Genomic DNA, 24,343 nt, shown 5'->3' with positions numbered 1-24,343 from the left:
TTCTGAATGATGACAATTAAGATACAAAGAAATTTTAGGATGGGAGGAAACACAGTTAAGATAGCTCATGTCACTGGCCTCGATAGTCTCAGGGAAAAAAAATCCTAAGAAAGAAGAGGTAAAAATTTGGAATACAGCTACTTGAGAAAATGTAATGGAGAGTCGATAAGTGAAAATAAAATGCTTTTCAGTTTCAATAACTAGAATCCTGCCCATGTATCCAGTTGCCGTCCTACCTCACAGATGTTTAAAGGCTTTATGGCTTACTTAACATTGGCTACTTCTTCCTGTCAGGATTCCAAGGGGTTTCCCTAAGGGTAACAACTAGCCGGAAGCTGAGCCCTTCTTGATGATCTGCCATGGTGGATCTATTTACTTTTGGTTCGGCACCCCCCCCCATTAGAATGGTCTTTGATTTTCCACTTAAGTACTATGGCAAATAGAGTTTTTTCAAGGAATTCAGTGTGTGGGTGGGTATGTTCCATTTGTTCCCATTCTGCTGAGCAAAATAACCAGACTAGAGTGACCAAAGCAAAATATTAAAACTTTATTTTCCTAAGATTCTTTAGCTTTCGTCTCGTCTAAAATTTGAGTGTTACTATTTCAAATTCATTTGCATACTAGCTACGTGTTCCTCACAGGGTCCTTACAACTCTCAGTTTCTTCATCTATAAAATGTGTTGTTATGAAGATTAAAAGACATTATACAGAGAGCACGTACAACCATGCCTAGCATCCGGTCAGTGTTACGTGTTAGCTCCTGTATCATCATCATCATTAGTGAACCTGTATAAAATAAGCCATTAATTCAGTGCAAGGTCTTACAAGTAAATGTATACAGAATAAAAACTACCCTGTCATTGCTCAGAATCTTAAAGTCATCAGGAACTGATTACACATGGATGATATTGAAGAATATTGAAGTTTATCAGCTAACAAAAAAAAAGTTCCCACTGAAGCTGTTACATCCCTATTTCCTTCTCTTTTCACCCCCAGAAATCCATCCTGTACACTGCTATCACTTACTTCCGTTCTCATCATGCTATTGTCTTATTGAAAATTTCTCTGTAATCTGTTTGACAATGTTCAGACGTGTATCTGATCAACAAATATTTAGTGATGATGATGACATGCCAGGGACTGAGACATGGCCTTGCCACAGTGGGGTTCATTTACTAGTGGGCAGACAGCACATAATCACACAACTGCAACACAGAGTGGAACATGCAGTGATGGAGCTGCATATGTGGCACTATGGCAGCAGAGAGGAGGGAGAACAGAGTTCACTCCGGGAGGCTCAGGCAGGGCTTCCTGGAGGAAACGATGCCAGGGCTTAGAGGAGTCCAAGCAGGATGGGAAATGTCTTCTGGTATCCAAAGGCTTCCTCAGTGGGTGCCCTTCAGCCCTCTAGCCACAGCTCCCGTTACTGGCAGCATAGCTCCCTCCCCACTTCAACTGGATCAGTCTCCTAACTATTTCCTTAAAAAATCCACTCCTGATCCTATCTCCAAATCCTCTTCTTACATGGCATTCTCTGTTGGGCATCCCCTACCCGGGAGAAACTAAACCCTTCTCTCTGCCTGGTAAAGTGTGGCTTCGCGTCCTCCATGAAAACTGGCCCTGCTTTGATGCTGCCATGGACCCTCCTAACACACTAGAGCATTTCAAACGGGCGTCATCAGGTAGAAACTAACATTGTCTTTCCATATTTACAACTGTTTGTGGTATTTTCTTATCTCTCCAACAAAACTGTCAGTACTTTAAGAAGAAAGCAGTTCATCTATTTGTTTCACAACACCTGGCAAAGTGTCAGCCAAAGCAAAATATAAGTGGCCATATAGACTTCCAGCCAAGATGGAGGCATAGGTAGACACACTGTGTCTCCTCGAACAACCAAAATAAGGACAACAATTCAGAAACAGAGTAACAGCCAAAACTGAAAGAAAATTGAACTGTATGAAAGTCTGACAACCAAGGAGATAAAATAGACACATTCATCCAGACTGGTAGGCGGGGCGGAGTCAGGCGCTGAGCAGAGAGGGGTCCAGGCACAGGAAGCAGTGACACCAGGAGCGCATGGCATCCGGGCTCGCAAAGTGGCACTGGGCAGACCCTGGGAGCCCAGGCAGCAACTGGCAGACCCCGGGCATTGGGTGGCAATGGGCAGACCCAGCGAGGCGGCAATTGAGAAGTGGGGCACAGTGTGAAAGGCGGCTGGCTGACAGGACAGCATTCCCACATTCACGCACAGATAACTAGGGGGTGAGACAGATCGCGCAACCCAGGGTCCTAGAGCCAGGAAATAAGGCCTCAAAACACCGATTGAAAACACTTGTGGGGGTTGAGGCACAGGGAGAGACTCCCACCCTTGCAGGAAAGTTTGTTGGAGAAACCTACAGGGTCCTAGAATGCACACAAGCCCACCCACATGGGAATCAGCACCAGAAAGGCCCAGTTTGCTTGGGGAAAGCAGCAGAAGGGACTGAGGTACAACAGAGAGTGGAGCAAAGCGCCATTTTTTCCCTCTGACCCCACCCCCATATACAGGGTCACAACCCAGCTACTTGGGTTGCCCCGCCCTGAACACCTAAGGCTCCGCCCCTCGTACGTAATAGGTGAGAACAGACCAAAACATTATGGCTCAAGCAGAAAAACAGCTCAAAGCCCCAGAGCCAATACTTCTAAGCAACCAAGAGATAGCCATCCTATCAGTTCAAAACACTGGTGATCAGGATGCTCACAGAACTGGTTGATTTTAGTCACAAATTAGATGAACAAATGAAGGCTAAACTAATTGAAATGAATGGAAATGCACAGGAAACCAATAGTGATGGAAAGGAAACTGGGACTCAAATCAAGGGAGTGGACCAGAAAGAAGAAAAAAGTGATGAAACAGAAAAGGATGAAGAAACAAGGATTCAAAAAAATGAGGAGAGGCTTAGGAACCTCCAGGACATCTTTAAATGCTCCAACATCCAAATTATAGGGGTACCAGAAGGGGAAGAGGAACAGTCACGAGTGGAAACCTTATTTGAACAAATAATAAAGGAGAATTTCCCCAATCTGGCAAAGGAAATAGACTTCCAGGAAGTCCAGGAAGCTCAGAGAGTCCCAAAGAAGTTGGACCCAAGAAGGAACACGCCAAGGCACATCATAATTACATCAGCGAAGATTAAAATGAAGGAGAGAATCCTAGAAGTAGCAAGAGATAAGGAGACAGTCACCTACAAAGGAGTTCCCATCAGACTGTCAGCTGATTTCTCAAAAGAGACCTTGCAGGCAAGAAGGGGCTAGAAAGAGGTATTCCAAGTCATGAAATCCAAAGACCTACATGCAAAACTGCTCTATCCAGCAAAGCTTTCATTTAGAATGGAAGGACAGATAAAATGCTTCTCAGATAAGGTCAAGTTGAAAGAGTTCATCATCACCAAGTCCTTATTTTATGAAATGTTAAAGGGACCTATCTAAGAAAAAGAAGATAAAAAAACAAGTATACTAAAATGACAACAAACTCACAATTACTAACAACCACACCTAAAATAAAAACAAACTAAGGAAACAACTAGAACAGGAACAGAACCACAGAAATGGAGATCACATGGAGGGTTAGCAACAGGGGAGTGGGGGGAGGAGGGTGGGGAAAGGTACAGAGAATAAGTAGCATAGATGGCAGGCAGAAAATAGACAGGGGGAGAATAGTAATTTCCCATGATAATAGAATAGTATGGGAAATGTAAAAGCTAAAGAACTTAAGACATATGGACATGAACTAAAGGGGGTGAGGCATGTGCAGGGTGGAGGGGAATGAAGGGGGGAATGGGACAACTGTAATGGCATAATCAATAAAATATATTTAAAATATATAAGTGGCCATATATACTTTTTGAATTAAATTAGTTCACCAATGCCTTTCCTGGTTTATCTGATATGCAATAAATTCATTTTATGAAATTTTAGAAGTTCAAATAACCAGAGGAGAGAACATTCTTACTTCTGTCAGTTAATTTACTAACTGAAAATCAGTAGTACTATATGTGACATAAACTAGCCTGGTAGAAATTTGTGAATGTGAAGAAAATGTGAACCATGGAATAAATTACACATTTGGTTTATAAGCAGTCTGTGAATAAGGTTCTTGTATTTGGTAAGCAGTAAGAAAGTAGTATGTTGTGTGAATGGAAATGTACTTAGGGTAAAATATGCAAATGAAATAAGAATAATTGACTGGCCTTTTCTGTAAGGAAGATAGATAGATTGATGAAGTTATATATATAAAGTTATGTATATATTGAATGATATGTGTGTGTGTGTGTGTGTGTGTGTCGAATACAAGAAGAGGATTACACAAATATCTGAATGCATACACACACACTGTAAGTGTGAGTAACAGAGATGTCAGTTTAGAAGACGGCCTTTCCATACCGCTAACGCTCAGGTATTTTCAAATTCAGCACTTCTTTCTTTTCTCTTTTTATTTCCTATTTCCCTTCCACTGTTATTTTCCTTATTGTTGAGCTATTTAGTCTTTTCTGCTTAATTTGCTTACTTCACTCCTTGCTAACAAAACTCCACATGCTTTCTCTCTCACACACACACACCTCAATTGTTTCCTACAATCTGTGTTCAAAGTATGAAACCAACTCTCTCAAGAAGATATGATACTGCTGCCATTGATTCACTAGACCAGAGATTTTCAACCAATGTGCTGCAAGACTTTTTAAAATGTGCAGCACCTCACTAGTTTACTCAGGGGCACTGACCTCTTTTGCCTCCGATTGTAAAATTTTAAAAATGACCACAGCCAATACAACAATAGCACAATAGCCATCCAGTGTGAATAAATCAAAATTATGCCTATTTTTTGTCAGATTGGCAAAATATATATACAGGGTCTGGCACAAATAATGCCCTTTTTCATCACAAAATCTTTTCTTACCAAAATCATAAGCATGTCATTCTGTAACACAACAACATCACACTCAAGCACACCATATGGTGTGACATTTTAGGTGAAATGTTCATATTGCTGTCCATCTCGTAAGAGACATTCACGTCCCTGACCAACCACCCTCAAGCAAGCCTTGCTTCGGCAGGACCCTGTATTTTTGGTGTGCCACACAATTTTAGTCATCGGTCTATGTGTGCCATGAGAAAAAGGTGGGAGATTACTGCCCTGAGAGTAGACTTCCAGTAAATTGCAGAAGGTGGGTTTCTGGAAAGCTGCACCGTGTGACAGTACAGCGCCTTCCCTGGCGTTTAGTAAGCCACAGACGCGGCCTCTCCAACGGCCTAGATCTCAGCCCCCAGGAGAGGAAGGTGGGAAGGTAGAGATGCAGGGGAACCTCCCCTGGGGCTGCATCTCAGCCCTGGGGGTTCTGATTCCTTCTGACATTTGCTAATTCTGTATTCTTTAAATTTTCTATTTACTTCTTTATTAGACAATCCCTCATTACCACAATCCTCTGTTGTAGGTGATAACTCTTTAATCAAACTTGCCTGTTCAGATTACTGTGTGGTTTCTGTATCCAGAATGGGTGCTGACTGACACATCCTTCCTCCTTTGTAAAATAGCAATTAAATATCTTATCAATAACTGAAATAATTGAAAAACATAAATTTTCTGGTGTTCTATGTATAAATTACAAGCTTAAAATATTTTGTCAAAACCTTAGAGCTATATACCATTTAATAAATGGAGAAAACCACCATATAATTTAATTTACAAAGGCAGCCCTACCTATCATATCTATCAACCAAATCAGGCTTATTATCTGTCCAAAAAAAGACTTTAATTTTTTTCAATTTGGATAAATATGTAAATATATTGATGCATCTTCTCATGACAACCATGTCACTCAAGTAACTAGTAGAAAATGAAGAAGAGAGAGATAAATAAGCAGATTGCACTTTACCAAGATGAAATAACATTTCAATAATTTTCTACCAGTTCAATATTTTTCAATTTTTTTTTTGCCTTGCTTTCACGGGTCTCTCCTTCAAAAGTAATGCTGTTGTTTTACTTTATGTCTTAGATATTTTACCCTGGGACAATAAATCATAGTAAGATTTGGCTGGCTGGTGTGGCTCAGTGGATTGAGTGCCCGCCTGCAAATCAAAGGGCTGCCAGTTTGATTCCCAGTCAGGGCACATGCCTGGGTTATGGGCCAGTTCCCAGTAGGGGGCGCTCTACAGGCGACCACACACTGATGTTTCTCCCCCTCTCTCCCTCCCTTCACCTCTCTAAAAATAAATAAATAAATAAATTTTTAAAAGGTTTGGGATGGGTGAAAGATAGGACATCTTTTGTAAAGTGGGAGAAGGGTGATTATGACATAGGAAACAGGAAGAAAGAACTGGCCGACCACAGACTCTCTCAGACACATCAGTTTCAGCAAAGTGGACATACAGTTGAGGACCAGAAAATTGATTCCCTCCAAACTGTTCATGCCCTGTGGTCCCTGGAAAGGTCTCCAGTATGAAGATAGTAACACCAAGTCAATGAACTACCATTCTACTCTACAGGCAGAGATATTCCACTGTCACCAAAAAGAAATTTTTGACAGGAAATCAACTATGGACAATTTTGTTCTAAAAAGAGAAAAACAATATTAAACCATATTCCATAAAAACTTAGAAAATAAGAGCTTTCCTTACAATAGTACTAAAGGAAACAGAGGCAATATTACATCAAACGTGAAGCTCCCTGAGCTGCACCAGGACCTGTGCTTGGACAAGGGTCTCGCTTCTAGTTTTTGTGTCTCAAAATCTCACATGGGTTAAAGCCCTTATTTACCATTGTTCTGTTTCTTGTTTAAAACAGTAGGTTTTCCTCAGACCCATTACTTTACTGAAACACACGATAAGAAAAGAGGTGGAGAATCTTCAACAAAGAGCAAAGGAGACGTGGCCCATCTTTACCATTTGGGGTACTGACAAGTTGAACGTGGCTCAGCAACTACCTTAAGTGTTGTTTCGACTACGATGACACAAGCTACAGATGCTGAAATATGAGGACGTGTGTCTTCTGAGAGGAAGTGGGTAACAACGTGAAGGGCTGGCTTTTTAACACAAAGAATACCTCCCTGAGAAATCAAAACAGATTCTCAACCAACAATAATGTGCAAAAAGGTTTTATGCAAAGTAAGAAGGGTTTTAAACATTTTAAAAAATTGTTTCAAGGAAACTACTGTTTCCTGTTATTTCTAAAAAAATATCTGTAAATGTTAGTGTTTTAAAAGGGAAACATTTATGGAGAGGTATTATGTTTTACATGCTACACATATTAATTCTTGTTTGTTCATTTCCCTTAAGAAATTTGTCATTCTGTTTTAAATATATAACATTTACTCTCACTTAAGCCTTCTGTCTTTTTATTTCCCCAATCAGCATCCCCATGGGAGTATAAGCCTTCTAGAATTTTCTCTACCTAAATAAATAAATTTTGGTAAAGACTGTTCTTTCTTGAGTAAGATTCATAATCTCTAGAAGACAATATCTGAATTAACTATTTTGGTGGAAAAGTCTATATACTGCCTATTTTGTAGTAAACTATTGAGATCTTTAAAATAAAGATTTTCAACCAATGTGAAAACTATTAAACTCATATTACATAATTTGCTTATATATGTACAGGTATCTGCTATAATTCCCATGTTACTTTCAATATGGGTATTAACTCTCATTACAGAAGTATGAATAATCAAATTGATGGACATTATTCAATCTGAAGGATGCACAGAAAGAACTTTCATTACAGTCCAACAAATAAATTTAGAGCCAGCACTTGCCATAGAAAATTTAATAAATACAGAAACATTTTTATGCTCATCAAAATCTCTTTTGTAGCTCTACTAAGTGTCATGTTTGTTGTGATGAACAAGTTAATATTGGGTATCTTAAAGATACAAATGGCTCTGGCTGGTGTAGCTCAGTGGATTGAGCACGGGCCTGTGAAGCAAAGGGTCACCAATTCGATTCCCAGTCAGGGCACATGCCTGGGTTGCAGGCCAGGTCCCCAGTCGGGGACACATAAGAGGCAACCACACATTGATGTTTCTCTCTCTCTCTTTCTCCTACCCTTCCCCTCTCTCTAAAAATAAATAAATAAAAATATTTTTTAAAAAAGATACAAGTGATGCAAAAATCAACAATTACTTATGTTTTGTGGGTGGGAAATAGACATAAGAAAATTTAATAATGTAAAGATGCTAATATGAACGAGTAATAACTAGCTTGTTGCCAGCTGTGGTATGTCCATACCCATAGGTTTTTAATAGACTTACTTGAATAATGGAGCTCCACAAACAACACATTTATATATTCCAGGATCTTTGTGATGCGTATATGCTCCTTCGAAGGCACTGGTAAACAATAAACAGAGCATTAAAAAATTAAGTAAAGCTAGAATTATTTCTACAGAATGTATTTGCCTAAAATATATTTCTATAATAAATCTTTCAAGGGCTTTTTGTCCTATAATGAAAACAGACTAAACATATGGAAATCTGAACATAACTAATATATTTCAAATCTATATAATAAAATGTGCATATAAGTACTCCAAACTAGTGCAGGATGTGTGTGTGTGTGTGTGTGTGTGTGTGTGTGTGTCTGTGTGTGTAGAGAGAGAGAGAGCTGTGTAGTTATGTAACACTTAGGAAAAATCCTATTTTAAAAAAAAGCTTATATTTCACATTCGCAGAAAAAAAAACCAACAACAAAACACATCATTACATAAGATTTCTGCTACTCTACAGTGTCCAAGAGTATGTATCAGAAAATGCAGAAGGATCCAAAGATTTCAAGTGGAAGGAGACTTATTTTTTGGTTTGAAAAGGAATATTGCAGCTTTAAGGGAATATTTTTCTAAGTTAACAATCTTAAAGGCTAGGAGGTCATTCAGCTAATACAAATCAGCTGTGCTAGCCCAACAAAAAGTCTATGTGCTCTGCAGCTTGTTTTTATTATCCTTTCACCCTCTTTATGAGGTCCAATTTTTTTATAAACAGAATTTTTAAGAATGACCTAATCTCTGGTTGTTTGTGTGCATTAAATCATTTTTGCTGGTCTCGTACACAACGGGATGGGCAGAAGTCCTCCTGGGCTGAGACTGAAGCCCACCACTGGCTCGTTGTATCGTAAGGGTGGACTTTGTCGGAGACTCAGCACTGGGTCAATTCAGTAAACAGTATCCACTGTGACAGGAAGAGAGTGTTGCCTATTAACAAGAACCCCATGTGTGGTAAAGAGCTCTTTCACTTCATGAATGAAAACAAGAAGTTACATCATTAATAAATTTGGATCAGAGGTAAGTTACGGCCTTATGCCAAGCTCCATGGTATAAATTAGACAACAAAATGGTCGGACCTTGGCACGTTACCTTTGAGCTGGAATCAGCTGAGAGAGACTTTATTCACTAAAAAGAGTCTTGGAAGTGAACAAACTCTTTTTTCAGGACTCGGGGCGAACTTCCAGGGACCAAAGCCATGTGAGGGCAGTTATTGAAAATTTTTGACATTCCAACCACAAATGAGCCAATAAATACTTTCTCCACATGTGCTTCAAAAAGAAATTGGAGTGGGGTAGAAAGGAACTAAATTATGCTACCTTCTTTTTGCAGCCAAAACGTCTATACTTACAATGGCCACCTTCAAAATTTCAGCATCCTGGCAAAGCGCCATGTCCCTCATGGTTTTGCTTACTGTGATGTCTTCCCAAAAAATGTACCTAAATCGCTATTACTTCCACACATTTTGTAGTAAACTAAAAACAGGCCCTTAATAAAAGCCTTGTGACTTTACATAAGATAGAGTGTTCATTAAATGGGGGAAAGAATAAATAAAACTTAGTCTTAACCTAAACAATATCATTTTCAAAACTTTTCCAGGATTCTAATTTGTAGTCTTTAGCAAATAAGGGTAGAATTCTTTGAATTAAATGTCAAGGAAGAAGATTCAAAGGCAGAGGGGGTGGGGATGGGGTGAAGAAACCTAGCTCTTGCTTAACGACTTTTTCTTCCAGTTCACCTTACCTTTCGGTCCCTTTCTCCTGAGTGACATGGTACTGCAGGGGTGTTAGCCGCTTCCTCAGTTCCTGCTGGGAAAAGACCACCTTACAGTTCTTTTTATCCCTACATGACCCTGGAAAGAGAAAGGATATGGGAGAAGGAGGCTTTTCAGTTTGAATCCTAAATAATTGCTTTGGCCCGCTGCAGCACAGCTTGTGCCGTCAATGGCACTAGATCAGTCCTTGATGCACGCACGTACCTGAACTGCAGCTGATTATTTCTTTCAGTTCAAAAAAAAAAAAAACAACCGAAAAGTTGCTCAAGATTCAGGAGATTGCACTGGAGCACTGACCACGTGCCGCAGCCTGGACCGCTAGCACGTGAGAGTACAAACTCACTGAACAATCGCAAGATGGTAGTGCTCCAATACCTTAAAATTCTTTTCATACATCTGAAAAGTAAAACTCTATGCACACTGTATGTATAAGATGGTGGGCATATAGTGTTACACAATAATTCTCCTTTCAATAATTTTGCGTCTTAGGAGAGAGTGGCTCGAAACCTTCGCCATTCAATTTCCAATCTGGGCATTTTAAATACCATCCTATTTTTTAAAACTCTAAAGATACAGCTTCATTGACCAGGGATTGCTGTTCTTGGTGATTCTGTCCGATACTTTACTAGGTTCTGTAGAGTTCTTAAAAACAAATGTCTCTTTAAAGACTGTATCTTACCATGTTAAACAGGCAGCAAGAAACTTTTAATAGACTCCAGGAGAAGGCATTTCACTAATGCAGATTCAAGAAGTTCCAAAGAAAGGGTGATAAAAATAGGGAGGGGGAAAGACAAAGAGAAGAGGAAAAGTGAATGTGATTTTACTCAGAGACCTACATTTTCTTTTTGCAAAGTATACCTAGGAACCTTTCACTGATTAAGTGTATTTGAATGGTGAACTAGTTTTAATGTGATTCTAATAACAATGGCAGCTTTTATTTCACCCTGTACAGACTGCAGTAAAATGTTCAGACAACACCTGTTTATGTGTAGTATTTTATTTTACCTGCACGATGAGTGAAAAGGAATGTGACTCCAGGACAAGGCAACCTTGCCGGCTGCAGTAAAGCCACTTTTCTTTGCCATCCATCACAGGGAAAAAGAGGCTTGCAGATGGCCCTACCTGAAAAATGTTTGGAAATTAATAAAAGAAATCTTGCTTAGTCTCCTGAATACTAAACTCAACTTCTTTTAAAATATTAAGAAATATGACTGAGGAGTGGAAATGCCTTTCCACTTCTTTTACTTTTAAGGCATCTAATGTTCCTATGTGACTTCACTGAAATCTAACTAGGAGAAAATCAACTAACCAGTTACCCTGATGGTGGGATTGAAGAAGGATAGCAGCTTCCAGATCCAGGGCCACCAAGACAAGGTGGCTGATTCTCCAGGAGGAAAATATGGAGGCCGGTAAAGAGCGAACCAGAGGCAAGCAGAAAGGTGGACCATGGAACAGGCCTGTGGGCCGTCAAACCGCCTCTCCTGACGCTACACAACACCTGTTGGCTCTGCTCTGGCCTGGAAAGATGCGTAGGAAGAGCGGCCCTGTTGCAAATGGCGTGCTGGTCTCCCATCTCACTGGACTTCCCTGCGCGCCTGCACACTCCCCATATTACACTAGGCTTTATCCAAACACCTCCTACTTACACTGTTAATATTTTCCAAGGGGTAGACAGAAATGTATCCTGGGGAGATGTTTGTCTTCTCAGAACAAGCCTCTCTCTCCACAGCTTGAATGCAGAACTGCTCTTTCTTAAATAGCCAGGTGACTGTGATGGGCCCCTTTCTGTTCAATTCACTGCAGATTTCTTAAAATGTTATCTTTCTGTTTTTATTTCTTTATTTGTTGGAAGTGTTGTGTCTTTGTTGATTTTTGTTCCAAAAGAAATCATTAATTGAAAATTTATCGCGACATAATGCGTTGGTTAAAATTATTTTCCTCAATGGCATGGATAGTTAAAATCTGTACAACTGGAATTAAACAATTCTGTCCAAAGTATTTTAGTTAATATATGTTCATTCATACAAAAAGACCAATTGTGTTCCCAAAGTTGAGAGAACTAAGCTACCCATCTGTATGTCATTTAGTATAAGAGAAGCAACTGCAGGTTTAAATTACATGGTATTGGATTGCAATTTCCTAACATTGGATGCTTTTCTGCTTTTTTACCTTGAGTCATTTACTAAGGAGTGTTCATAAAAAGTAGCTTAAAGCACAGATGCTTGCAAATCGTTTAGGCAAAGATGTTTCTCTCTTTTTCCTTCTCCCTCTCTCAAAGATCTCCCTTTTCTGAAGAAAAAGAATAAAAGTGTTGGTCGCTATTGACAAACCATGTTGAGTATTTGTATAAGGAGAAAAGGTAAAATTGAAAACATCTGATTGAAGTAAATAATACAAACGTAAAAAGCTTTACTGGTGAATGAAGGGCCCTGAAGAGATTTTACTTCCAAGTTTAGAAATTACTTTTGATCTAAACGTTCTTCAAAACAGATTATTTTCAACGATGAGCCATCTCATTAACTGCGCTGCAGAGACCTCGTTTTAATGGCGAGCTCCGAAAGAGCGCCGCCGCTGTGCCCTTCCTTACTCTCCGTCTTGCTTCAGAGGGGGATAGACTTCCCTCCGACTTTCTTTGTTTGTCTTTCAAGAACCACTAAAGCAGCATTCACACAAATTTTGTAGGAATGTGCCCTGTGTCATAGCCTACAAATTATTTGGTTTTGGTGCACTTAAAGGTCATCTTCCAAATTAGCAAAATTTTCCTACATCCTGGCTTTTCAACCTTAAATATAAATATTGTTTCCTAACTGTAAGTGAGGTTTGTTCTTTAAGAAATGCTAGTGCTTATTTAAAGTTGTCAACTTTGTACATTTTTATTCTTTGGTCATACTATGTTCTCAAAATGATTAGGCTTTTAAAGTGTACCTAATAGCAAGAGGAAGTATATGTCACCTAGAAACAACTATTGTGATTTTATATGAAACAACTCAGTGAGAAGTTAGTCAGATTTTAATAAATTTCTTGCCACATAGTTTAGTAATAATATACTTCCCGGACAACCAAAAGCTATACTGTTACACTAGCTCTTTAGCATCATAACCCAAAATTGGCATCTACAGAATGAGGCAGAGTTGGTACACACTGTGATATGTGAAACACAGTTTATTCTTATGGTATTATTTAATAATTACATTATTTTCCATATAAGCAACTGTGAAGCAAGTTTTGGCCCATCCTGTATAAACACAGAAAGGCTTCACTTTTGTCTCTGATTTCCCTTCTTCCTATCAGACTCACTTTTCTAGGGTCATCTGGTGCCACTGCTAAATTTTGAAGAAATCATTTCATTCTGAAATTCTAAAATAATTCACTGGATGGTTTCTCTTTACTATCTTCACTTAGGTACTATAATTTTCTTATTACACAGGGTAATGTTAATGTTCCTTTAACATTAATATTATTTGACATCTGTTTGATGATCTCTAAATTGGCTTAGAAGTATGTTATAGAAAGATTTTTCCCTTTATTTAATAGAGTACTTTGAAGGCAGAAGTGTGTGTGTGTGTGTGTGTGTGTGTGTGTGTGTTGCTGCACGCGCAACACAAAGTATATGTGAGGGAACAACACTGCCACTTTGGTATTTTATCACAACACCATTCCCTAAATAGTTACTTAGGTATAGATAAGATCCATCTTGGACCCAAACCAAGGGTATTTATTTACTGAAATATGCCCAAAGTCTCTTTTTATATTAAGGCTTCTTCTTCCCTGTTGTTGCCTGAAAGGTAGCATTGCGTTGAAACTCCAATGGGAAGCTTTCGCTCTAAGCAGTAATAAACTTGCAGCACGAGTCCATGTCCTGGCCCTGCCTGCTTCCCAGTCCCGCGACCTTAGGCAGGGCAGTCTCTCTGACCTGGCACTGCTCCCTCTCAGCCCTGCTCTGAGGCTCACAGCAATTATCACTTAGTAAACACTGTCTGAACAAGGGCAACGTTACTGATCATTCTGATTACAGTAAATTCTGAAGTTCAAACTATGTTTGAAAAGGTAGCCAGGTCAGATATTTCAGTGTGCTGCAATATTTTATTGGTAATTCCTTACATATAATAATTCCCTCAGAACAGTATTTTATTCATCTTATCATTTAAGATGATTAAAATAGGAATTTAAAGAAAAAAACTAAATCTAGTGGCTCCTATGTGCCACACACACTTCTCAGCACTTTTACATTATATTTAACCCTCTCGGTGATTCCAAGGAGGTCGATGTCGTGCCCATTTTACAGATACAGAAACTGAGGTTTGTAGGTTTGCTGTAACTTCCTAAAGACAAAAAGCAAACAGGTACATTGACTCATACTCAGGGCCATCTGACTGCAAAGCCAATGGTCATTACACTCTTTTCTGTGGGGAAAAAATATGCTGCCACTTACTCCTGTGATTATGCAGTAACTTGCAGCTTAAAAACTATCACTAGCAACTTAAGATGATAAGGGAGAAAAGTTATCCAGTGCATCCAGACAAAAACAAATACATTTGTGTATTAGCTAACGCCTGGTTTCCCGGTGTTCATTCCTTCAGCATAGGGTCAGTGACAAGGTTCAAACAGGATTCTAGCAAAGTCTATAAAATGTTGAAAGGCTTTTTAACTTCCTGTTAAGAAGTAAATCAGATCTGTTACCTAAATCTTAAAGCACTTTTAAGTCATAAATCTTATATTTCAGTGTGAAAAATCAAAACAAAGCCTAAAGATCCCATAACTGTATTTTGTTTCTAGGATCTGAAAAAAATAAAACTATTAAATATTTTCCCAAGATAATAAGTGAATAGGAAATAATAAGACTTTTGTCTTGCTTTGAGTTTACCAGGTTAAAACAGTAATATCCATGTTGAAAAACGTTGATACTATATTTAAAAATAATAAACTTTGATTTTCACAACTTAAATTTTCAGTCGGTTATTAATTTGTCAAATTAGAAATCTGAACAGAATTTTATTCCAGATACACTAGTGTTGGGAATTTCTAAATAAGTGTGCATACATAAAGCCATATCTAGTCCATTTTAAAAAGAGAATATATATTCCATAAACCATGTTTTCCTGTTTGTTTGTTTTACATGCCAGTAATTTAATAAAGGCTTTCAGAAAAATGCAAAGCACAGGGAAGAAAACCTCCATGCTTGTAGAAGCATGACCAATTCTTCTGATTTTTTTCCTCAAAGTAGACCTACACTGGAAAAACATTCCTAGGGCCAACACACGATCTCGGATGTCGTGACACTTGTGCGTGCAAGTGCTCTGATTTCCAGGAAACTCAGGTTTCAGGTCTTACTTTGAAGACCACTGATCCAACATTTGTTCTTACATTTTTTTAAATGGGCACAATTATTCTTTTAAAAAAATGTTTTATTAAATTTATTGGAGTGACAAATGTTGAGTATTTACAGAGTGCCAGGCACTGAACGAAGTAAAATATACTCATTCATTCATTCAATAATTATTTACTGAGCACCTGTTATATGCTGGCATTATTCTAAGTACTTAGAATATACCATGAACAAAATTAAGATTCTACTTTTGTGAAGCTACCATAAAAGCAGAAGTAGTTAAAGAAGCAGACAAAAACATAATAAAAAAGTAAGTCAATAACATAGCCTGCTAGAAGGTGATCAGTACATGAAGGAAAAAGGAAAAAAAACCCTAAGTACAGCAAAGAGGACTGGGAGCGCTGGAAGGGCAGGCTTACACACAGAGGTCAAGCAGGTCTCACAGAGAAGGTGCCGTTTGAGCAAAGCCTGGAGGAAGAAAGGAAGTTGGCGGTGCTGATTTCTTTCTTTTTTCTCTCTTTTGTCTCCATTTTCACCCCACCACTACCCCTCCCACCCCACCCATCCCCACCTCCCACCCTTGATCCTATCCCCCTTTGGCTTTGTCCATGTGTCCTTTATACAAGTTCCTTGATGTCCCTGCCCCCTTCCCCCGCCATTGTCCCCTCCCACCTCTGATTTCTGGACACGTATCAGAAGTGGCCAATGCAAGAGATGGACACACTAAGAGTGCATACTCCAGTGGTAAAAACAAAACAGGTAACTGCAATACCAGGGCTAAAACCTGAATATGAATGGAGTAAATAAGTGACAATTTAAACATACAAAGAATATATGTTTAAACCAGGAAATTTAAAACAACGTATCTTACTACAGTGTCTCACATTACCTTTGTTCTCACTTCCAAGAGAAATCTTATTGAATACCCTTTTAGCAAAGTGCTGTACTCAAAATAGCTTTCAGAGAGGGTCCCACTGAACTCTAAACAGAAATCAGGGAGCAGACTCTGCTAACGTAACTCCCCCTCAGACTCTAGATCATCACTCCCAGACTGCGCCCCTGTGTAAGAAGAAACCCAAGAGATGCTTTATGTGTTGAATTTTTATGGCCTTGAGAGCAAAATCCTTTAGCCAAACAATGCTCCTAAACAAACAATGCTTTGGCCAAACCCTTCTGAACCACTTCACGAATTCTCCCCTGTAGAGCAATCTTTTGCTGATGGCAGAGAACATGTATAACTAAAGCTTAAAGTTAGCATAAGCATAAAATTAGCACCTCAATTTAGTTTCCACTTTTTTAAAAAAATTTTAATTTTCACCTTCAGATTCAGTTTAATTTCATCTGTCTTCCAAGTCCAAACTATAACACAAAGAAAATAAAACTCCAGGTCTTAGGTGTCAGAAAGCAGACAAATGTTTCTTTTTATAGTAAAGATTTTTCTTTTCTATAGGTGAGAAAAATCATACACTTGTCACAGGGATAATCACATTTTATACCTTTTTGTTGTTTTTCTATTACTTCACCTAAAACAGTTCTATGGGTCACTTTCGGTTACATCCTACTGATCCACTCACAGAGTTCTCATTAACTTCAATGACCATTATAAGCACACCAAGGCAACCTACCATTCTGAATGTCTTGAGTTAAACAAGACCCTGTTTCAGTGACACATAGTTGAATGACAGTATTGGTCTGGTTTCCATACTGAAGGTTTGAACAGATAAACAGAAATGTTTTCAAGCCAGTTTTCCTTCTAAGTAAATACCCTGATAAATTCACCCCTATTCTGTTCACTCCTTTCATCTGCATACCCTTAGGATTAGTGAATCTACTCTGCAAGGTACTATTCACACAGGCTGATGTAGCATCTTGCCATTATTCTCAAGTGTCTTCAGTTATTTCTGCTTTATTCTCCGGTTATTAATCCTTTGAAGATATAAACTATTGAGCCTAATATTAATCCATACTTTCTGCAACTACTTAATCAAACACTGACAATGAATCAAGAACTGTGTTGAGCACTGAAAGATAAAAAATGAGTAAGTCAAGGCTCCTGCCCTGGGAACCTAGCAGGAAGATAAGAAAACAACGGGGACAATGAGCAGTCTTAGAGTAAAAATATATGCAAAATTCTGTGTAAAGACAGTTGACACAGAAGACATTACACTCTTAAACTCTGTCCACCTAGACTGACTCTGTCCAGTTATAACTGGAATATGGAACACTCACAAAATTTGTAGAAACAGCGTCTACAGGGTCAGAGAGATTCAAATTGGGAAGAAAATTCCATCTGGACAAGCTGAGAGACGCAGTGTGATCAAATGGGCATGGTGTCAAGGTGGCAAGTCTCCTTATCCTGAGGAAAGGAATGCAGAGTGGCTCACGTAAACAGTATCAGCTAGCTTAACAAAGCAAAAGAGAGCCAGAATAAATTATAGATGCAGATTTGTCAGAGGAGAAATTGGGGAGCTGATAAATAAGGCAGTTTTATTTATTAAGGGGGACATGTGCAAACATTCTCTCACAATAAATCAGCGGGAGTAAATCTATTTTCCACAACATGTGAAGCCTGTTAATGACCAAAAATTCTAGCCTTTCATAGAAAGTTCTCATTTGTGAGCGTGCATGATTTTCTTGAGAGGGGACAACAGGGAATTTAACTGCTATGTTCATCCTGATGAAACATTCACCTGAATGACTCTGTAAGATAGAAACCACATTTTACATTTCTGTCTTTTACTTGTGTGTTACCAATTTTTAATATTTGAATTCGTGTGTAGTAGTAATTTTATCAGCATTCTTTAAGTATCAAAAAAAGAAAAAACCAAACACCAAAGTATCAACTCTTCAAAATGTAATGCAAATACTAAGAGCAATGATTTTGATATTAATGTGGACCATAAAGCCTAGAGTTTAGGAAAATATTTAAAACATGTCTTAATCCAAAAAGCATTTTCTGAGTTGCAAAGCATTTGAGTAAAAAGAGAACTTTTAAAGGCATTTCCATCATCAAATGACAGTAGTGGAGGAGAGACTCATTTAACTTCAAGTCTATCTGATTGCATGTGAAACGTCTGACAAAGTTGGAGTTCCCTGTTTTTAATTTTTTTTCCAGTAAGGGTCTTCACTAGAACATCATAGCCCATACAGAAAAAAAAATTAAAAACAGACAGGCTCATTTCCATTCTACATTTCACATGCAATCAGAAAGACTTGCACAGAATAGCTTTCTCTTCCATGCTCCCTCGCCCCCTTGGGAACACAGACTGCGAGGGAGAGGAGAGGGCACCACCCACAGAAAGGGAGGAAAGGAGCGCTCTCTCAGGTTATGATGCAGGGCTTTACTGAAATGTAACATTTTCATTAGAAAAAAATTAAGTGTATATTGCCTAAGAGCTTACTTTGTAAATTTCTAAAAATTGCACTGTTGCCCAAATCAAACTTAAAATCTAAATTCATTATGCACAATAAGCAGAAAACAAGGCTGCAATTGCTACTCAATAAGACAGCTAAGTCTAAGTCTATACATTCCACAAAAATCTCATAGATTTTGGAGGAAAAGGGAAAAAATTTGTAATTTTCTTTATGACACAGATAATTAAAGAAATAATTTAAGGATTCTTAAATTTTTCGACATCTCCTGAGAGACAGTGAACACACATATTTCAGTCACGTTTGCCTGCCTAGCACCTCAAAATGTGCCTGGGCAACAGTAAGCACTAAATAAGTACATGTTGTGTTTAAATGTTTATTCAACTCTCCATTCTAATTATTTGCTATTTAAATTTTCTTCCTAAAAGATATTTTCTAAATGATATCTTCGGCTATGTTTCTTAGAATTTAGTTTAAAAGCTGCAACAATTGTATCTACTTAATAAATCAATGAAATTACAAAAGGAATAAATAATGATGGATTAAATGTTTTTCTTCTGTTACTATTCTGAATCCTTTATACCTCTCAAGAGTTCCACATTCAAATCTTTTATGACTAATATTCCATTAACTCTCTGGATTTAAGACTATGAGATTACCTAGTCGAGCATTACTGAAAATACATCTCTGACTCTGAAAATATGCTAAGGTTGTTCCTCTTGGGGGTGCAGGTCAGAAAGTTTCCATAGTCCAACCAGGTTACATGGGATTCTTAACGAAGACCTCTTATGGTGACGTACACTACTAAAAATGTGGTATTTTGACACACCATTATTTTATGCTCCACTGAGAAAGTAAAAAAAGAGTTGCCAGCCTATGACACAATACATTCTTATCACAATGATGTTTTTAAGCTGCAACCCAATTATCAAGATGGTAAAATGTAGAAGGAGCATATCTTAGAATTTATAAAATTTGACAATATGCAGTTTCTCGGTTAGATGATGAGGTATGATTTAGAGGGTATTAGCAGAACTAGTGTTCCGCAGATCATAATTTTTTTTGAATTTTCATGAGTTTATTTGAGCTAAACTGAAAGCATATGTTGGGGGGCAAGATCTCAAGTGCTCCCCCTTAGATTATAATTTAGAAAATAGATGAACTTCTAGTCAAAATTCCCCCAAGACAAAAACAAGGCCCAAAGAAGTTACTTGACATGGTCACACACCTGGTTAATGAGAGACAGGTTCACTTGTCTGCAGCTTTCCTCTTAATTTATTCATTCATTACAGTTCTCCCTTGAACCCATGCTTTGTTGTGCTTTCACATCTTTTAACATACTGATCTCCTACTAACCCACATGCCCACATTCCATTCCCACCCCCATGCTGCCATCCCCCACCTCTACCACCTCCTGCTAATTACATCTACACATTCCTTCAATATCCTTCAGAAAAACTGTCACTGCTTCAGATCCTATCCGAGAATCCACCTGGGCAGAAAGAAGCACAATGCTCCTCACTTCTACTTCCTTCCTCCACAGTAAAGGAAGGAGGAAGTGTTTATATATTATACATTCATAAAACCATCAAGTATGTAACTTGCTTCATCCTCTAGAAAACAAAACTTGGACCCGAACTGGCCATCTTTCTCTCGAGAATGTACATTCCTTAAAAACAGAGATCGCATTGTTTACAATGTGGTATTATTTTGATACACACAATGATGCTACTTATTCGTGCCCATTCATTTATTCAACAAATATTTACTGAACACCTCTTCTGTGACAGACACAATTCTACTTGCTGAGATGTAGCAGTGAACTGAATAGACCAAAAAAGCAAAACGAAAAGTCTGTCTTTCTGGAGTTCATTTTGCAGTAAGCAAGGATTTTCCTGTATTAGGAAAAGATTTTGACTGATCAAAGGTGACTGATCGTCACCTTTCCCAGACTTATTTGGTGTGCCACTCCCTCCTTTCTAAAAAAATTTTCTCATTACTCTTCCTTATACACAGAGATTAAAGTTGCACAAAGTAGATTCCTGGGAAATGTCAGACAATGTTTACACATGAGGCCAATATCTAGTGGTGAAAACGTTAACAAGAAAGTTGTATCCTTCTCAGCTTACAGATGAAGGATGGGACTAAAAGGTACAAAATCAGATTCTTAGGGTTGAAAAAATAGGTTGCTTCTTCATCGATACCAATAAGAAAATGGCAAGCTCTGAAACTTGTGATATATAAAATTTGCACAAGATATATTAAAATATTGATCAAAATGGAATATAATATGAAGAGCTGTATTATTCTGTGAGCTAACGTGCATTTGTGCAACGAAACAAAATCTTAAAACCTACAGCTATAGAATTTTGAATTTTTTCACTTGCTTAAAGTTCAAATAATCTAATGATTTAAATTAGCATTCTATTCTTTATTTGCACATATGTGGCTGAACATAATAAATAATATATAATATTTAAGGAAATGCTTACCATAGTAGTTACTGAGTAAACATCAATTCTGTAAATGTATGGCTCCTACAAATCACCCAAGTAACCCATCTCTTTGTCATTCCAAGGGAGTATTTTATAACTTGTATTTTATGTGACTAATACAAATTCAAACACACTAAATATAAAAAGAGAGGAAAATAAGGAACTGAAATAAATGAGACGGGGATTTTAAATTTTCAAACAAATGGCTGATTTTAAATGCAAAGGCAGAAGAAGTAATTAGAGATAATTTGCCAATGCATCTCAGTAAAATTTATGTGAAGCATTTTAAATGAAAATGAAATCTAACAAAAGTGGCCACGAGAAATTTAACCTCTAAATAAAATGTTTAGGATGAAGTTATAAACTAGAAAAGACTGATAATGAAAAGTCATCAAGTACCTGGCCTCTATATTAGTGAGTCTTTTACACTGTCATTCATGCCTTAGTCCTTCATCAAATACATGCCTGTTACGAGTCAAAGGTTGCTCGGTCTCATTTCAATAAATCTTTCTATGGTCTGTTAGGAGACATTGTTGTGAATATGTTTAGACAAACAAACATCTAGTAACTCTACCTACGTAATTACCCAAAAGTCTTTATTGTCTAAATAATTTAACCTTATAGAATTATCATTTGTTTTTAGAACTTATATAGGCTTTACATTCTTTACAGTCATTATTGACTAGGGAATTTCTCAAAAAAAACTAAAATTTGGTGTTTTTTTTGTTCATGCCCATTTTATCTCTCTTGCTACCAGATATTAGTGATATATTTTATAATTAATAAATAATATGAAGAATTTATTTCATAGTTAACAAAAAGTTAACAAAATCCATATTTAACAAACCATATGCCCAACACCTTATTCATACAGATGCATAGTTCTATAATATTTAACCTTGTGCACAAATAATTTTTAAAGCTCAAGTAGTAATTAGATGCTGTATAACAACTTTTCAACATTAACTAAAACTTTATTATATCATTGTGCTACTAAAATATTGTTTTAAAAAATATAGCTAGGTCAGAGTACTTATTAATCAACATTTTAAATGTAAATTTTCTTAGTTTCCAAAAATATTTTAATTCATGCAAAAAAAACCAATTCATGCTTAACAGTCAACATGTTAAACTAATAACATTTTCAAGATTCTATAAAAACCCAAAACATAGCAAAACAAAATGTGAAATTTTCTCTAATTCTTGGGTGGTCTGCTGAAGAAAATTTAGCTTTATATAAAACTATAAATTATTGTTAAATCAGCTATTTGGATAGAAGATAAGTTAATTTATGAGAACTTGTTTTAGTTTATAGCAAGTCCGTACATGAAAGACAGTCTCAATGAGATGTCCAAGCATAAGGAAGTTGGAATCCTACTGAAAATGGATAAAGGTTTTGCACTCCACAAATATTGTTTGAACGTAATATAAGCAGAAAAATTTGTGGTTTGTAAATCCATATGTTCTTAACTGGATATTTTTTACATACTTTTGTTTCAGTTTTCACAATGCACCTATGTGCTGGTATCAGCGCCCTTTCCTGCTGTGGAAGAATGTAAATCTAGTGCCATCTACTGGAAAAAGTGGATACTATTCAATCAATTAATTGCAAATTATTTTGAGAATAATGTGAGTTGAAATATGTATGTCTATTTTTAAAGAACTACTTATCTTTTTTTTAATCTTACCCCAGAGGATTTTTAATATAATCGAATAGGTTAGATAAGAGGAACATATAAGAATGGTGAAAACTGCAGAAGAGAGGGTGTTAATTTAAACAGGCGGGAGAGAATTTCATTGGTGATTATCAACAGAAAAGTGAGAAATAGTGTGTTCTGATCAGTTTTATGCTGGTTTCATGTGTATCTTTTGTTTTTTAAAGAGATCTTACTTATTTACTTTTAGAGAGAGGGGAAAGGAAGGGGAAAGGGAGGGAAAGAAACATCAATGTGTGAGAGACACATTGATCGGTTGCCTCTCACGGGCCCCCTACCGGGGACCTGGCCTGCAACCCAGGCATGTGCCCTGACTGGGAATCAAACTGGTGACATTTTGATTCACAGGCCAGCACTCAATCCACTGAGCCACACCAGCCAGGGTTCATATGTATCTTTTAGAACACAGGTTATGAACTTATGATCAAAAAGTCCTCTCTTAAGAGTTTCTGAATATTTAACAAAAAATTTGAAATTAAATAAAAAGGTGTGTGTAGTACAACATATGTAACTTTTATCAAATAACCATGGAAATGGTTCATTTTTTCATGACAAAAAAAGTTTTTTAAAGAACTAAAATAGAAAGCCAATTATTTAGTAGGTAAACAGCACATTGATAACTTTAATTATTTCTTAAAAGGTAAATATAGTATCAGATACCATTAATGAACTACTGCCAGCACAAACTTAAATAGTAAGTAGTACTTATTAATGGATGTTGCTTTAGTACCTATCTCTTTACAAGCATTTCCTCTTTACAAATGGAGAATTCAGAGTGTAACAAACAATATTAATTTGCTCCAGATAAAAGTGGTCAAATGAGCCAGAATTTTTAATTCTCATAAGCGTTTAACAGGCACTTATTCCCTTCCTCAACCAGGTTATCTTGCACCAAAACTCAAACTGAGAGAAAAAGTAAAAGCAAGTCTGGATAATACACACTGAATCTGTGTTATTTGTTATCTATGTAGCTACAATGTGATTCAGACCTAAGATGTCCACTATGTTGTATTAATACCATGAAGTGAAAAAAGAGAAACCGTTTTTCACTCAAAAGACAACCAAACTACTATTAACTTACTTTTAATCTTTCCACATAAAAGAGCCTCAGATAGGTTTGCATCTGTTATAGCTATCACTTCACCTACATGCAAACTCTCTAAATGTTTATTCACTCATTTAACAAATGTTTATGAAGTGCCAGGTACTGTGCTAAACTCTAGAGCCACAAGTCCCTGACTAATAGAGAGTTCTGGTTATACAGATTATATTCTATAACTTACAAACACCATTTGCCAGATATCTCTAAGACCTCAATTTCAACATCAGAAAAAAAACTGCCACTAAAGTCAAGTAAGAGCAACAACTACACAT

The 24,343-nt window shown here is 37.3% G+C and overlaps 1 protein-coding gene across 3 annotated transcripts in view; it reads right to left on the bottom strand.

Moving 5' to 3' along the window:
- MSRB3 (methionine sulfoxide reductase B3) overlaps positions 1 to 24,343 on the bottom strand; it is a 167,351-nt gene that overhangs the window by 101,996 nt on the left and 41,012 nt on the right. For all 3 annotated transcript variants that reach the window (XM_053662048.1, XM_053662049.1, XM_037136028.2), the window contains 2 exons: positions 10,031 to 10,139; positions 8,283 to 8,360 (listed from right to left, as the gene is read on the bottom strand). In XM_053662048.1, the coding sequence (XP_053518023.1) occupies positions 8,283 to 8,360; positions 10,031 to 10,139 (187 nt within the window). The remainder of the gene's footprint in view (positions 1 to 8,282; positions 8,361 to 10,030; positions 10,140 to 24,343) is intronic.

This window comes from Artibeus jamaicensis, unplaced genomic scaffold, assembly GCF_021234435.1.
Source record: "Artibeus jamaicensis isolate MK-2021 breed Jamaican fruit bat unplaced genomic scaffold, CSHL_Jam_final contig_233, whole genome shotgun sequence".
NCBI classification, from domain to species: Eukaryota; Metazoa; Chordata; class Mammalia; order Chiroptera; family Phyllostomidae; genus Artibeus; species Artibeus jamaicensis.
This window is presented reverse-complemented; position numbering and strand designations above follow the sequence as displayed.